Raw genomic sequence first — 15,190 nt, 5'->3', positions numbered from 1 at the left:
CCTGACATAAATGTGTTGAAAGATATCCAAATCTAGATTCATAAAAATCTTTTAGTCAAAGTGTAGGTGGCCGTTGGTGGCTTTGTTTACTCGACAATCTGATGTATGTCTTGTTGCTGCAGCTGCCTTCCAGTGCTGCCAATAGTTACTACATCATGTATTTATTTGTACACTAATAACTGTTGAAAACATATTTTTGGCAATATATTTAGACATTGTTGGTAAACCAGGATAGCTTGCCAGGATGAGTCACCTCAGCAACACAAGACAGCACAAATAGTCTGAAGACACAATGAACTAGGATTTTTTTCTTCTCTCCACACAGATTAGTGTCAAATCCAGCTGTACATATGCTGTAATGCTCTGTGTGTTAATGTTATATTTAGCAGTAAGAATGAATGAAAAATATAATATAAATGTTTAAAATATAGGTACATTTCTAAGCAAATGTGTCTAATATAGTTCTGTTTCAAGATTTATTTTTAATATTTGAATATTGCCTGTTATTGTTAATGGGAAAAGTTTGATTGGACTATTGGTTGGACATAAAGAGCAGTATGAAGATTTTGGAGACCAATTGACCAATCAATAATCAAGAAAATAATTGATAAAAATCCCTATGCACCCCTATATCAGTGTTTCGATATCACTAAATTGTTTAAGCTTTTCACTAACAAATACATTCTTAATTTGTTTGTGTGTTTACAAGCTTAAAATAGCATTGTATCATTGTGCATTGGGAGGGGGTTCCACGACCACCTGTGTTGATTAGTAGTATTAATATGCACAGTAAAATATTTGCAGTTAACCTGCTGCGCCTACTATTAACAATATGACTCGTTTATCTGCACGACCTTAGTAAATACACTACGAATGCGCTGAAATGAAACAGCTGCCAATCTTCATTGGGCATGATGACTGTTGATCAAAGACCTACATGCTCTGTGTCTCACACACTGGCACTGCAGAGACGCTGTGGTATTGGCACAGCTCAGGCAGACGTGTGTTTTTGAAACCTGTGATCCGATCGACATCTCATCAAGCCTAATAGGACGTGGCAGGTGTAGATGGAGTCACGTCTTGAATGTCATAACGAAATGGTTTAGTCTTCAGACGGAGGCCTTGTTAGAAATGCATTCGGTTTCATAGTCATGTAAGTGGCTTATTGGAGCTTTAAACACGGCCCACAACTTGCCCTCTGTTGAGAGGAGAAGGGAGACGGGTATTTTCTTTTTCTTTTCTTCTTTTAGGAACAAAGATGACATAAAAATTTATTTATTCCATGATCCGCCAATTTGATGTCTGGGTTTTGGATATCGACTGATAGATACTGTCCTATCATATAAATGATTATACTTTTGTTGTTGTTGTTGGTGGTATTATGTCTTAAGGTCATAACGGATTTAGCAACACCGCAATTGTTATTTAAAATGGCAAAAAATATTCAAAAAAGGCAAAAAGGTTTTAATTTGTAAGAACTGATTTGAACAGTTTCAATACAGATGTAGATCAAAAGTTCCAACTCCTTCATGAGATTTTGAAAGTGTAAAGTAAAGAATGTGTCAAGAAATAAATACCCACAAAGAAAATGCCTTATATTAAAGCTGCTTCCGATATCCAATGAGTGGATTGCAGCCATATCAGACCCAATATTGATTGGATCAGTTCATCCGTCATCCCATCCCCAATTTAATTGATTTGCTAGCTGCTCAGCCCATCAGTTACAAAATGACCAGTCTTTCAAAAATGTACCTTTTCTTTACCAATCAGAGATGCTTTTCCACAACGAATAAAATAAAATAAGCTTGTTAATCTAATTCATACATTTGAATTTGGCTTTCAGTCTAGTATTATACTGTTGAGTTTCTGCTGTAGATATTGACGTTTTTCCTTGAAAGTTGAACAGCAACAGTTCTCCAGTGTTTGGTTCAGTCATGTGAGCTGGACACTGTGGTGGAAATGGGAACGAGACCCACGCCTCTGTCCTAACCTTTGCCCTAATCCCCCACTCCCTCCTGCTCCTTTTTCAAACCATAACCGACAGTAAAGGCCTCATTGTTCTTGTCCGCTTCTTGGGTATCTGTTCATTAACCTACATTCAGAGCGGTGGCTTCTTAAAACTATCGGACTATCTTGGATTAATTTAATGGATGTCATTCGGTGCCTGTAAAGTTAACCCTATTCACGTCTCTTGCATGCCAACATTAGGCTATTTTATGAGGCTTTTGATTTGTGTGAGAGCCATAAGCCTCTCCCTTGTAACTTTAGGGCTATTCCTGGTTTTATGGACACTTTTAAGTGATGGATATAAGGTTGTGAAATAGTTCTCCAGTAGCACTCAATCCTGCATAAGAATACACATTTAGGACACAACGTACTCTATGTGCGAGTTTGACAACCGCTAAATGCTAGGATTATTACAAATTAAGCCAGAAAATGTGTCGTCCTTAAAGTATTTTTAGCCAATTGAACATGATTTTTCCTTAGTTAAATAGAATATTGTGCTTGATATGCTGTCGATTTTTAGCTGAAAAATATTTATTCATTTGTTACAAATGCAATAACAGGTTTTACCAGGAGGTTTAATTTTAACTGCCAAATGCCAACATCTAGATACAATTTACAAGCTTCCAATGCATTTAGGCAACAGTTGACTTGTGCCTGTTGACATATCAACTCAATTGTTTGCAATGGGAGGCCATACTTTTCTGTTTTATAAGAAAGGTGGAATTATAGCTCCCAAACTCTTCCCAGGAACTTTGTTGGCTCATTTCTGCAACCAAACAACAACTGGAACGAAGGCCAGACACTCTGGTTATGGCAGGCGTGTTTCGTCTGTCTGGGGTTAGGGTATGAAGGGGTGAACAGGCACCGCCAGGCATCCAGTGTCACTAGCTATTTGTTTGTCCATGTTGAAATATGCCTTAAGTTCAGGAGACTCAGTGATGGGAGGAGGGGGAGAGCTGCATGAAATATTATGATTTTGAATTGGGTAGACGGTTAAGGTAGCGGAATTACATGCAAAGGGATAAATAACACACATGGATAAGGGGTTGCGTGTCTATTTTTATTATACTTTATTTTTTTATGTCACTCATGCTCATTTTACGAAATAAATGAATGGAATTGATAATTTTTCCATTATTTTAACAATCATTTCATTTGGATGATGGACACGTTGAAGAATAAATATTTTTTCTGTTTAGTCAACAGCAAAATAATTGGACTTGACATTTCTTGCCACATTAAAGATTTTGCGTATATACTACATAGTGTGAGCTATTTATATATTGCAAGCAAAAATTTGGTCAACCTATAATATCATAACGATAAATAATAATACAATAATTCTATAATGTAAAGATGTGTGCTGTTAGTGCGTGTAATCATGTTGAAGATGGCTGGCTCTGTGCTGGGTATTGTTACCTCTTGTGTCCCTCTCCTGTCGTCTCAGTAACCGGGCCTTTGCGTCTGGCTTTGTCCTGCTACTCATTAGGGAGGAGGGAGTAGCTGTGCAGCTCAGAGAGAGAGAGAGAGAGACACGGAGAGAGAGAGAGACCTCCCCCATCATTTAGCCTGACGCCATACAGGACCACCACACCATGTGACCGGCTGTTTACTGTCGTAGCAAGCGTAGTGCGTCTCCTTGAGCGCGTCACAGGATTTGCCTGCCTCCTTTTTATAGGAAAAAATGGAAACCATCTTTCATTTTAACTTAAAAATATTCTTATCATCCCCTCGGTTTTATTTCTACCTGTGTTTTTTTTATTGGTGACAATATACAAGAAGCATATGCACAGAAACAACATTTAATGACAAGGGAAACGACATAGAGGTTGTAGTGGTACAGAATAAACACAATAAAACTGAAGACATTGTAAGGTATGCACTGGAATTATTGGAATTTTGTAGAGATAAAATATATTTATATAACAATCTATGAAATACAATAATTTTCCTGTCGCTTCCTTTGTGTGTGTTCAGTGCGTGTGTTTGGATGTAAGTGCAGCCACATGGGAGGCCAGAGGAAAATCACATGCGTTTTGCAAAGTGTGTGTGTGTGTGTGTGTGTGTGTGTGTGTGTGTGTGTGTGTGTGTGTGTGTGTGTGTGTGTGTGTGTGTGTGTGTGTGTGTGTGTGTGTGTGTGTGTGTGTGTGTGTGTGTGTGTGTGTGTGTGTGTGTGTGTGTGTGTGTGTGCACAGCTCAGGCTGTAGTGGAGTAATGGTGCTGCTGCTGGTGGCTGCGTAGTCTTAGCTCTGTGTATCGGGCTCAGTGCTATTCTATTCTTAGCCTTATTCCCTCCCTGTCCCATCCTGCAGACTGTGTGGATCAGGTTACTGTACTGTGTGTGCTCTCTCCATCTAACCATAAGCCCCACCCCTAAACGCACTCTTCACCATGGTCCAGCCCTACACATCTCCGACCAACTCCTCAAACCCCCAAACCGCTCCACTCATAGGACACGCACCGCTGTCAGGGCCAACATGCTCCAGCACTACAGGGACATGGTTGTTATTGTTGTTACGCAGGAACCAGCCGAGTTAAAGTGCAGGAACACCAGGTTATAAATACACACAGAGACATCTGCTGCTCAGAAGTACCAGTGCTGAAGCCAGTGCAATTAACTTTGCGATTTCACTGACATATTTCAGTCCGTGCAGCTGGATATTTTGAATTTCTAAAAATTCTGGTCCATGTTTTTTATTAGAAGTGGGTTGTCATGTCCAGGCTTAAAGGATCATTTAGAAACGGTGTTGTATATTTGCAAGTGAAAAATTAGAAAAGTAGATTGACCTCCGGCCTTGAAGGCCTGAAATGTTTACAATTTGAAGAAACTTGGCATACATAGGACATAATTAGAGTGACTTGGACAGAAGGATGTCCAAGCCAGCTTTACTTTTAATAATAAATAATCAACTATTTTGATGACATTTTATTTCGTTTTTAAGTAAAGATGCCAACTACACTCTCCAGTGTTGGGATTTGCTGCGTTTTCATTTCATTGTCATCTGAATATGTTTGTGGGTTTTTGACTGTTCCAAGGACATTTGAAGACATCACCTTGGACTCTAGAATTGGCATTCAATATACAATTTTTTTCATTCATTTGGTTTGGAAAGTAATTCTAAGTTGAACCAAAAATGTAAATCCTCATTTCTAGCCCTAGCATATTTAGTTGTCGCTACAGTGGCTTCTCCTTGGCTGGTGAATTATTCAGCACATCACTGATGTTGACGCTTAGGGAACCAGCCACCTCGAGGGAGTCTGGTGTCACATCTCCCCCTTTTGTTTTACGGTTGTGATTTTGCAGTTTGAAAGTCTCTTTCGTTTGAATTGAAAGTATTTTTGGTCCATGGCATCACATAGTTCTCACTGCACAGGATCCCGTGTGAAATTAATCTCAGCTTTATTCTCTGTGAACCTTAGTAGTCATCAAGGCCCAGACTTGAAACAGCCCAAGGTTAATGGCAGAGCTTGCAGCAGGGGCTTATGCAGCTCGTAGCTGCTCATGAAACGCAGTGAATGCGAATGCCAAACTGGCGAGTGCCCAAATACCTCTGTAATTATAGTCACACCCTCCGTGCCTGGTCTCTGGACCAGATTTGAGTCCTGTCAGCGTTTGTTTTCTGGTCTGGTCCCGGGCTGTCCATACCGCTTTAATACCCCCGATACACTCGCTTCTTTACACCAACGTGTTCCCTGTGTGGGACGCTCAATTCTCCCTTTCAGCTGACTGAATGACGGAGCTGCTGCATACTGATATCTGCTGACTAATGACAGACCTCAAACTGGCCTCGGCTGAGCAGCAGGGGAAACCTGTCAACACTGTGCTATTACTCAGGATTACTAAAGGTTGTAAAGTAAATCTAAAGAAACTAAACGTTAGGGCGCAATCACACTTGGCCCTGTTGATATGTGACGTCATTCAGCCATTGTCCCTCCTGTCCCAGGCCCGACCAGCACTCACACAGCTCCAAACTATCCAGTCCTAGGCATGATTGCTCCTTGCTGTGCATTGATTGTCGTCGTCATGATGCGTCTTTTTGTTTTGAAAACGCACAGGTTTGGGTTTCTGAGCGTTGTATCCAATATTTTGAAGATTTTTATTCTGTCAGATCTGCAGCAAACATCCCACCTCCACATCAGACCAACACGAACATTCAGCAACATCTGTAGATTCCATACCATGCCGAAGTCAAACAACAGCAGTCTGCTGCTCTTTTTTACGGGCAAACTGTGCTCTTTTAATGCGTGTCTTTGAGTGCTTTTAGCGGCTTAATACTTCACAGCCTTCACATAAATCCTCTATGTGCCACCTAATTGTTCCATGTGAATGAAATGCCAGAACGTGCTTGTTATCTGGATGACATCTCCTAATTGAAGGCCTGCAGTCTTGTTATGATCCATTTAGCTGCGGTGTTAGTAGATTTGTTTCATACACAGGCTTGAATTGATCGTACTGCCTTGGTAATAATGTGGTGTGTAACTGTTTCCTGTGTTTATTGGGTTGTCATGTTTGAATTTCTAAAGTCATTAGCTCCAGTCACTGCTTGCAACATGACATGCAACATTAGTGCTTTTTTTTTTGCCATTTTCCAATGCGTTTTATAATTTTTTTTTTTAGGTTAGCTGCATAGTAAACCCCTTGCTAACCTTACACATACATAAGTGTAGCTAAGCCACACAGGATTATTGCGTTGCTGTCCCTGCCGTATCCTCAAAGACCCAAATAACAGGATGGCTAGGTCGATGAAAATGAAAGAAAAAAAAAAGGGGGGGGGTGGTGATTCTGAGGTTAAGAAAGGTATTAATTGATGAATTGAATTACTTCATCAAATCGTCCCTCAGCCCTGATGGAGTTAACTAACTTCTGGTCGGAAGAAATACCCAGAATTTGAACTTAAGTGTACTATCATGTTTACTATATAGGTTATAGTTACGTTGCAATTGAGCATGTATTGAGTAATGGGGCTGTCCCTTTTGTTTGGTTGGCTGCCTCACAACTTTTAAATGTGGTCTCAGGTTTCCCAATATAGAGTTCACTCTTCGTGGTACTTTCATTTGGCCAGAAAATGCTATTTCTGTAAAACCAGACACAATGCTGTTTGTGAGAGAATGGGGTGAAAATAAATGAAGAAGAAGAAGTAGGGAAAGTTCATTGAAAGGGTCTTGTGACTGAAGGCAGCGATCTTCATGTGACAGAGAGACTGACAGATGCCATGTTGTTCAGCTGAGTATCTCCATTCCTGGCTCAGGACAGGCCTTTTAGGAGGTGACTTCCCAGACACATTTTGGTCAAAACACTGTTTTGGGACCACACTATTTCAACAGCAAGGCAAGAAGACTGTGTTATCTTATTTGCTGATTTTTGCAAATCGTTATTATTTATAATTGATCCAAATAACAGAAACTGCAAGAAATAGGGATTGAATTGGGCTGAACTAGAAACACATTTTGGAGAGGTTATTAAATGAGTTTTTCTTCTTTTCATTTTGGCGCTGGTGATTTTCCTTTGGCTCTGGATAATCCCTCTTTTAGGGGGAACCAAGAATTTCTCTATGCAGGAAAAACCCTGAGTCACTGTAGGCGCCCCCACTGTTGACTCTACTATGTGTATAACTACACCAACACAAACCACATTACAGAGAAACTCTGTTGACCTGATGAGTAGAACCTAGTGACAACATGCCGGAGTTCACTGTCTAAAGTCCCTAAAGCTGTGATTCATGCTGCCTGCTTTTTAAGGTTGTTCTCGAGAAGTAGAATGGAAATTTAAATAAAAATCCCTGATTAGTGATCCACGTAACCTACATTCTGAAACACAACTGAGGTTAACCTGTGTAGTTGCCGTTTCATACGCTGCCACTCCACTCGTCTCTCTGGGGTGAAGTGACCTTTCTTTACTTAAACTCTTATTTCCTCTATGACACAGGGTTTTGCTAAAAATCCTGTAAACAACACTGTCAAGAATTGAACCTCTATTTAAACATGTCTCCTATTTTTGCCAGTGTCCAGTAACCACTGCTTATTTAAAGCAAACTTTTTTTTACTTACCGACTATTCTTACTGTGAATAAATCTTGATTTCGAACAATTTTTAAAATGTAATGAAAGAATAACAAAATGACAATTTCAACATAACATACCACAACACTACACCTGTTCAAAAAGGGATAGAAGGAAGTCTAGGCTTATCAAGTCCTACCCTCATTGTTTCATTTGATGTTTATTTGATGGGAACAGATGCTACCACATAGAAACTCAACAACACATCTCCTATGTACAGCATCACAGCAATTGTAGCTACTGCCAATTCCCAATGGCCGTCCCTAGAAAGGGCTTTTAAACAGTAGTATAAAAACACATCGGAAATGTATGTTCACCGTAAGCAATAGCAAATTCCCATAAAGATCGACTAAACAGACAATTTTAGTTAATCAATAATACTATTAAGTCAAATTGTATCAAGCTATACAAAAAAAAGAACATTAACATCAGTAAGATTTACATTATCCTTCCTCACTCCTCCTCCTTCTACTTAAGAAACAATCGGCGAATCATCCACTCAAGACTGTGATGAGGTTTTTATATTGAAAGCCTTCTCATTGCTGGTTTGTTGTGTCTCCAGGTGCATGATGATCCCACTGCGCTGTAGCTGTCGCAGCTAGTCAGGTGCCGCACCATGGCCAAACCTGGGAGCGACAGAGATGGAGCCATGGTGGACAAGCAGGCGGGGAAGAAGGTATGTCAATAGTGAACAACACTGGACATCTTAACTTGTACATTTTTTGGGGGGGTTCATGCTCCACAAGTAAATAGGAATAGGCTGGAATTGAGTTTTAGATAGAAATACATAAGAAGGAGGCTCATCTAAACGCATAGCTACTCTATTCTCTGTACCTATTTGCACAGTAAACTTCACCCCACTTTGACATTTCAACATGTTGACACTGATTCTAATATTGTAATTTGATCACCAGTACTCAAACAATATAAGTAATGCCACGATTGACTATTATTCTGAGGAGCACTCAGTGAATATGTATTCATACTGCATAAAGCTTTCATATTATGAAACGGCTGATGTGTTTAAAGTGTAGTAAGTAAGTGTATGAGAAACTGCTTTGAGTTTAAAAGCCTATCCAAAGCATAATGTTATACCGAAAATATTTATCAATTTCTCCATAAATGAGACCGACTTTGTCTGTTTTTTTTTTAAGGCAAAAATGCTGCTCCTAACTCTGCCACTTTAAACACTGCCAGACACTTCAGCTTTGCACAGCTGGCACATTGCTTCACTCAGATCAAAGAAGCACCACACTGCAGACAGTTTTCCTCTTCCAGAAATGTATTTTACTGCACCAAAGTGCAGCTCTCTAAAGTACTGGTACTGAAAAAGCTTTGTCTGCATATCAGAGTGCAAGAACCTGGTGACTGGGATTGGAAGACGTTGTGATAAAACAGTTATTACTGGTGAAGCGTTTGGGAGCTGTCACTTGTGGCATGTGACTCACTGGAGTTTTTTTTAATCCTTAATACCCCTGCCATAACCTTCTAAAGAATCCACATAGCCTCTCCGTACACATGCTAAACAGTTTTTAATTGATGCACTGAACACCATTAAAAACTAATGGCAGCTTTAACGATTACATTTAACATTTTCTGTTCCGTGATGTGGGAGCAGTTGTGTTTTTTGCTTAATAAGGCCCAGGAGTTTGAAAATAACACTAGCCCCAGTCTGGCAATACTTTAGTTCTTGCACTGAATGCTTCATAGCATAGACAATGTGTTCAGAGTGTATAGTTATTTGCAGTCTACTATTTCATGTAATTACACATCTAATTAGAATCAACTTTGTTACACCTGCAAAGTCTATTTCATACGATGTATTTTTTGTAATGATTTATTTTTTAATCCTCAAGACATCGACAGCTTTATTTTCTGCATTATTTACATACAACTATGTTAAATGTTTGTTTTATTATGTCATTCTAACTTGAGCGAAGCCATTCATTTAATAAGGCTATTTGTATTTGTCTCTTTTTCCTGGGAGTTGGACTTGCAGCTTGCGTAGTTTAATTAGTATAGACTTCTTTCTTTGCTTTATTTTTTATTTCTGTGCCAAGAGAGAAACAATTCTGATCTTTTACTCCACTTGGCACATACCCAGCCTTGTGAATGAGATTTTAGTGAGTCATGCAGGCGGACCCAAACAATATGTTGCATATGAGACACAACACCACGTGTAAAATAATCACCTGCGTTCTGCTATGTCAGTGTCAAGTTTTAGAAAGCTTCGGCCTCATCTGAAATTCTACCTGCACACTTAACTGAACCATATTGTTGCTTTTAGTGAATGGGCTGGCTCAGTTTATTTACTGACAGGATGACTGTATTGTTTACATACAAAACGACACACAACTCGCAAACATGGCCACACCTTAGCTGAATTTCACATGCCAAATTATAATTTCTCATGTTCTCCTCACCTCCGACAGAGCAAAGACAAGTTGTCTCCTTTCACCAAAACTCCGAAGCTGGATCGGAGTGAATTACTGGGGAAGGAGGGAAAAGCCAAGTCTTCTATGAAGCGCAAGCTCTCCTTCACTGCCAGTCCGCTCCGGACAGAGGAGCGAGACTCTGACACCGGTAAGGGCAGTTACTGTTCCTCCCTAATACTCCTCTCAATGGCCATGCTGCTGGCTGGCTGCCATGTCCTCACTCCGCCCCCTGGTGGCCTGTTGTTAAACATTTCCTCTAGGGGACTGTGGGTCAATGGGTTTTTCCACCTGTTTGGCAACAGGATCCAAGTCTGACCATGCTGATGAAGTCGTGGCCTGTTGATATGAACCAAGTTGTTTCATGTGACTTTTGAGGATTAAAAGAAAATGTCAAATATTTTTGTTGTAAAAAAAATCTCCTTTTTAAGACCTGATATTGTTGACGCATTTATAAGACAATGTGTGACTTTATTTTAGTCCCCGGTAACCGTTGTCATCCTGAAGATAAAATCCTTCATTCAACTGCTCAGCTTCACATTGTGAACTGTCTTAATCTGTCCTGCTTACTTGTGCTTCTATCATTTAGTTCAATTGTATGTTTACATCATGATTGAAAGCTAAAAATTGGTTAGTGTATTGCCAAGCCATAATTATAGTAAATAAAGTACAGTGATGCATTTTACAGCTTGCTCAAGTCAGACATCAAGAGCAGTTTTGCCTTTATCTCATCTCAACAAAATGATTTTCATTGTGTAGTCCTCAATCATTGTAACAGACAGGAAAAACCCTTCCTAGTATAATTGACTTTGCACAGGTTATACAACTAAACATAGCATAGAGGGTGGCCTTTTCTTTCCAGCTTCCTTTCTCTAGTGCCTCTCGGCTCCAGCGTTGAGCAGCTGTAGGAAATAATGACGCCAGTGACGGACTCGGATTGGATCTTCTCTCGTGTGTTACCATGACTCATAATCTGTGCAAGTCTGCCTTTGTGCCTGTCTGTATTTGAGTACCAGTGTGTGAGAGAGAGAGTGTGAGCGTTAATGCAGTGCTTTTCAACCCTTCCATACCCCCACCCCTCCTTGCTCCCCCCCTCCCCCTCCCCCATCCTATCTGCTTTGCACTGTAGATGACTCAGACCCAGGCCAGTCGAGTGAGACCTGGGGAGAGAGATTAGTGCCTCCCTGCAGGATATACGCAGGTAATCGCTGCAGTCCGATCCTCAGCCCCCGTGTCCTCTACGTCACCCACTTTGCGCTATGCACTATGCTGCTGCAAACACACACACACATATGCACGTGGGTGTCTCTCTTCGCCATGCATCTGGCCCTTTTCTACAGCTCTCGCATGTCTGTGTGTAGTAACAACCGACGGGCGGACACGGGGGGGTGGGGCCCGAGGAGTGTCGTCTGCACTTGGCTGGGTTAAGAAAATGCTGTTGTCTTGTTTTTCGTTTTTTTTCCTCTTTCTCAAACCTCATGCTTGTCATCTGTTTCTCCGCGTGCTCAACAGATACAAGGGAAGCAGGATAATCGTGTTACCGTGGCGATGAAATTGCTGCTTGAAATACATTTGACAATGTTATTGTTGTTATAGATCTGTTCTCTAAAATCTCACGGTTTTGTTGTAGATAAAGATGGACCAGACAAGAAGAAGGTGAAAAAGGAGGCTGGGGGCAAGAAGTCACAGGCCAACCTTTTGTTCGGGTATCCTCTGTCGGAGCGCAAACAAATGGCTCTCCTGATGCAAATGACTGCCAACAGTCCAGGTTTGTAGGCCTGCCCTCTCACCTTAACCACATCCTCAAGATGGCACAGTATATTTAGTGTTGGATGAGTCATACTTCCGAGCGTTTTGACAAACAAGTTCTCTAGTATTTCAAGGTTGTTTTAAGGAAACGGCATGGCTAATGTAGCTGCTCAAACTCGAAATAAATATGTTCTTTATTATTTCCCAGTGATATTGTGCCGTTGCCATCAAACATGTAACCAGACAAGTAAGCACAAGTTTTCAGTCAAAACAGTGTCACAGGTTGCAGTTGCTCAATCAAATTCTGTGACATTTTTTAAAATAAGCTCATTCACTTATGCCATTAGTGAGATGAAAATATTTATACATAATATCACACAGGATTTATTATTTATTTTGACTCCTTGTTCCCGGTCTTTATGATACTGTAAGAACATTTCTAATATGATAACCAGCTGCTGGCTGTAACTTCATAGTTACTGTACAGCTATGCAATTCATATCGATATTCTCTTCTAACTGTGCAAGAATGCAAATAAGTATATTTCCCAAAATGTTGGATTCTCCCAGACGCACGGAAGCAGCCTTATAAATCCCCAGTTCAAACAGTTTTGTTGTGGTTGCTCAATCCAGTGCTTTCCACTTTGATGCAGGTAGTTATCTCAACATGTTACAGTCTTTTGCTTCAAGCATCAATTAAAACCCTTTTGTCTTTGCCTGTGCCCAGATTCAACTCCCAGTCACCCCTCACAAACGACCCCCGTGCAGAAGAAAGTCCCGAGCAGCGCCTCATCCCGAGCGAAGGACAAGGTCAACAAGAGGAACGAGCGTGGGGAGACTCCCCTTCACATGGCCGCAATTCGGGGCGACGCCAAGCTAGTGAAAGAGCTCATCAGCCTCGGAGCTGATGTTAACGTCAAAGACTTTGCCGGTAGGATGCCCCAGGATGTGATCACTTAACATCTTTCATCATGTCTGTATGGTAGCTAATAACAGGAAGCTTTGTTCAAAGGCGATATATCGGTGCATGTTACTACACTCTGTGCACATGTTGTTTTTGTGTAGTTTAAGTTTATCCCTCTTACTGCCTCAGAACAAAACTATGAAAAGTTTTCGTTGATGTACAATTGTTAAAATGGCCGGTAAAGGTAGAACAAGTAATTGCGACTTTGACTTGCTGAAGACAGAAATAAAAGTCAAAGCAAAAACGCTGCAATCTTGCTGTTCTCACCAGGTTGGACTCCTCTACATGAAGCCTGTAATCTTGGTTACTATGATGTGGCCAAGGTCTTAATAGCAGCTGGTGCCGAGGTGAACACGCAGGGTCTGGATGACGACACGCCACTCCATGATGCCTCAAGCAGTGGGCATAAAGATGTAAGCTCTTCCCTTTTTAAACGTTTGCCCTGCTACTGTAATGTAGCACTTAAAATAAAATCAAATAAAAATTCTGATCAATGTCTTACATAACTCTGACACTTCAGATAGTTAAGAAAACTATGCAGCAGCAAATCAACGATCCAAAGTAGGGAATAGACACAATATTGATGGTCGCACTGTATTAATCAATCAACATTCTCTCTTTTATGCAGATTGTGAAACTGTTACTGCGCCACGGTGGTGACGCCTTCCAGGCCAATAAGCGTGGAGAACGCCCGGTGGACGTGGCAGACTCTCAGGAGCTGGAACAGCTATTAAAGGGAGAGGTGCCTCTGTCGGACCAAGAAGACAGCTCTTCAGGTATGCAGAGATTAGGTTTACCTCCTATTAAACATCAGATAATAACATACTAACTCTAATATTACTACATTCTTATCCACTGCACCTCACTGCATGCTCTGTACATGTGTTTTCACTATAGAAGAACCAGATGGGACGTAAACATCCCATTTCAAGAGTGTATTGTTTGTTAAAAATTGTCAGTTTAGTTTTCCCCATCTAAGCAAAACTAATAATATAATTGACGTTGTCATAGAGAAACCTGTTACTGAATTAACTATACCACGTAATCTTTAATAACTGCATGTGTCTGTATGAAAGTAGGGGAGAGTGGCCTAAGTTGTGCAACTTTTCACTCAAAAGTGACTTTAAAGTAAGGCCTTGACAGTAAAGTCTCCAACTCAAATATGTACATATATTTCAGGGTGTTGTGCATCCCTGGCAATAAAAACTTTGGATCTGGAATAAACTGTTGAAGAAATATAGCTTTCGGGAAAAAAGTTGTCTTGTTGCACAACTTGCCCCCGGTGTGGTGTAAATTGTGCGGTTGGAGAGAATACCATGGGGTAAATTGTGCCATTGCTATATATCTCATAAACTGTAATGCAAGACAAATCCATAAGACAATCACTTATTTAAGGTGTATTTAAAGTAAATAGTTGACAAAGATTGAAGGACAATTTTCTTAAACAAGGCCTAGCAGATCTAATGGTTTTACCTGCAAAGCTCACAATGACAAATGGCGCTTTTCCACCGCAAATGTAGCTCGACTCGACTCGACTCGGTTTGGTAGCAGCACGGGTCGTTTTCCACCGCAAATAGTACCTGCTGAACGTGGGCGGGGTCGTCGTAAGGGGCTGAAAGCCTACTCCGGAGCAAAGTAGCAGAGCAGAAATTGCGAGCAGTTGTTGCACTATTAACTGAACCAACCGCCAAAAACACGGATGAAAAATGTTTAAGAAATACCCTCCTTGTATCTGTTTGCTAAAAGAAGTAGAAGAATATTGCTACGGGCCATTAAAAGGGATGGTTGTTGTCCCGATGTGTGACTCTGCCACACAGTCAGCTGTAGGGATGCGTCACGTACATCCCTATGCACGTAAACACGGGCATGATAAAGTTGACTGTTTAGTGCTTGTTTCAGGATACGTGTTTTCAAATGCAAGCCGTGTCTCAGCCTGAATATTTTATTGAGGTAATCAGTTCAGTCCGAGGCTTGTAATGT

The 15,190-nt window shown here is 40.7% G+C and overlaps 1 protein-coding gene across 2 annotated transcripts in view; it reads left to right on the top strand.

Annotated features, from left to right (window-relative positions):
* Positions 1-15,190, top strand: part of ankrd12 (ankyrin repeat domain 12) — a 32,769-nt gene that overhangs the window by 8,267 nt on the left and 9,312 nt on the right. Inside the window, exons 2-8 of one of the 2 annotated variants that reach the window (XM_080033963.1) lie at positions 8,629-8,742; positions 10,499-10,649; positions 11,628-11,699; positions 12,129-12,266; positions 12,974-13,177; positions 13,481-13,623; positions 13,839-13,986. In XM_080033963.1, the coding sequence (XP_079890089.1) occupies positions 8,683-8,742; positions 10,499-10,649; positions 11,628-11,699; positions 12,129-12,266; positions 12,974-13,177; positions 13,481-13,623; positions 13,839-13,986 (916 nt within the window). In that variant the 5' untranslated portion in view covers positions 8,629-8,682. The remainder of the gene's footprint in view (positions 1-8,628; positions 8,743-10,498; positions 10,650-11,627; positions 11,700-12,128; positions 12,267-12,973; positions 13,178-13,480; positions 13,624-13,838; positions 13,987-15,190) is intronic. The other variant, XM_080033964.1, reaches the window with a different exon arrangement.

Source organism: Ammodytes marinus, assembly GCF_949987685.1.
Source record: "Ammodytes marinus genome assembly, chromosome: 9".
Classification (NCBI taxonomy): Eukaryota; Metazoa; Chordata; class Actinopteri; order Uranoscopiformes; family Ammodytidae; genus Ammodytes; species Ammodytes marinus.
The sequence above is the reverse complement of the archived record's forward strand: the minus strand, read 5'-3'. Positions and strand labels throughout refer to the sequence as shown.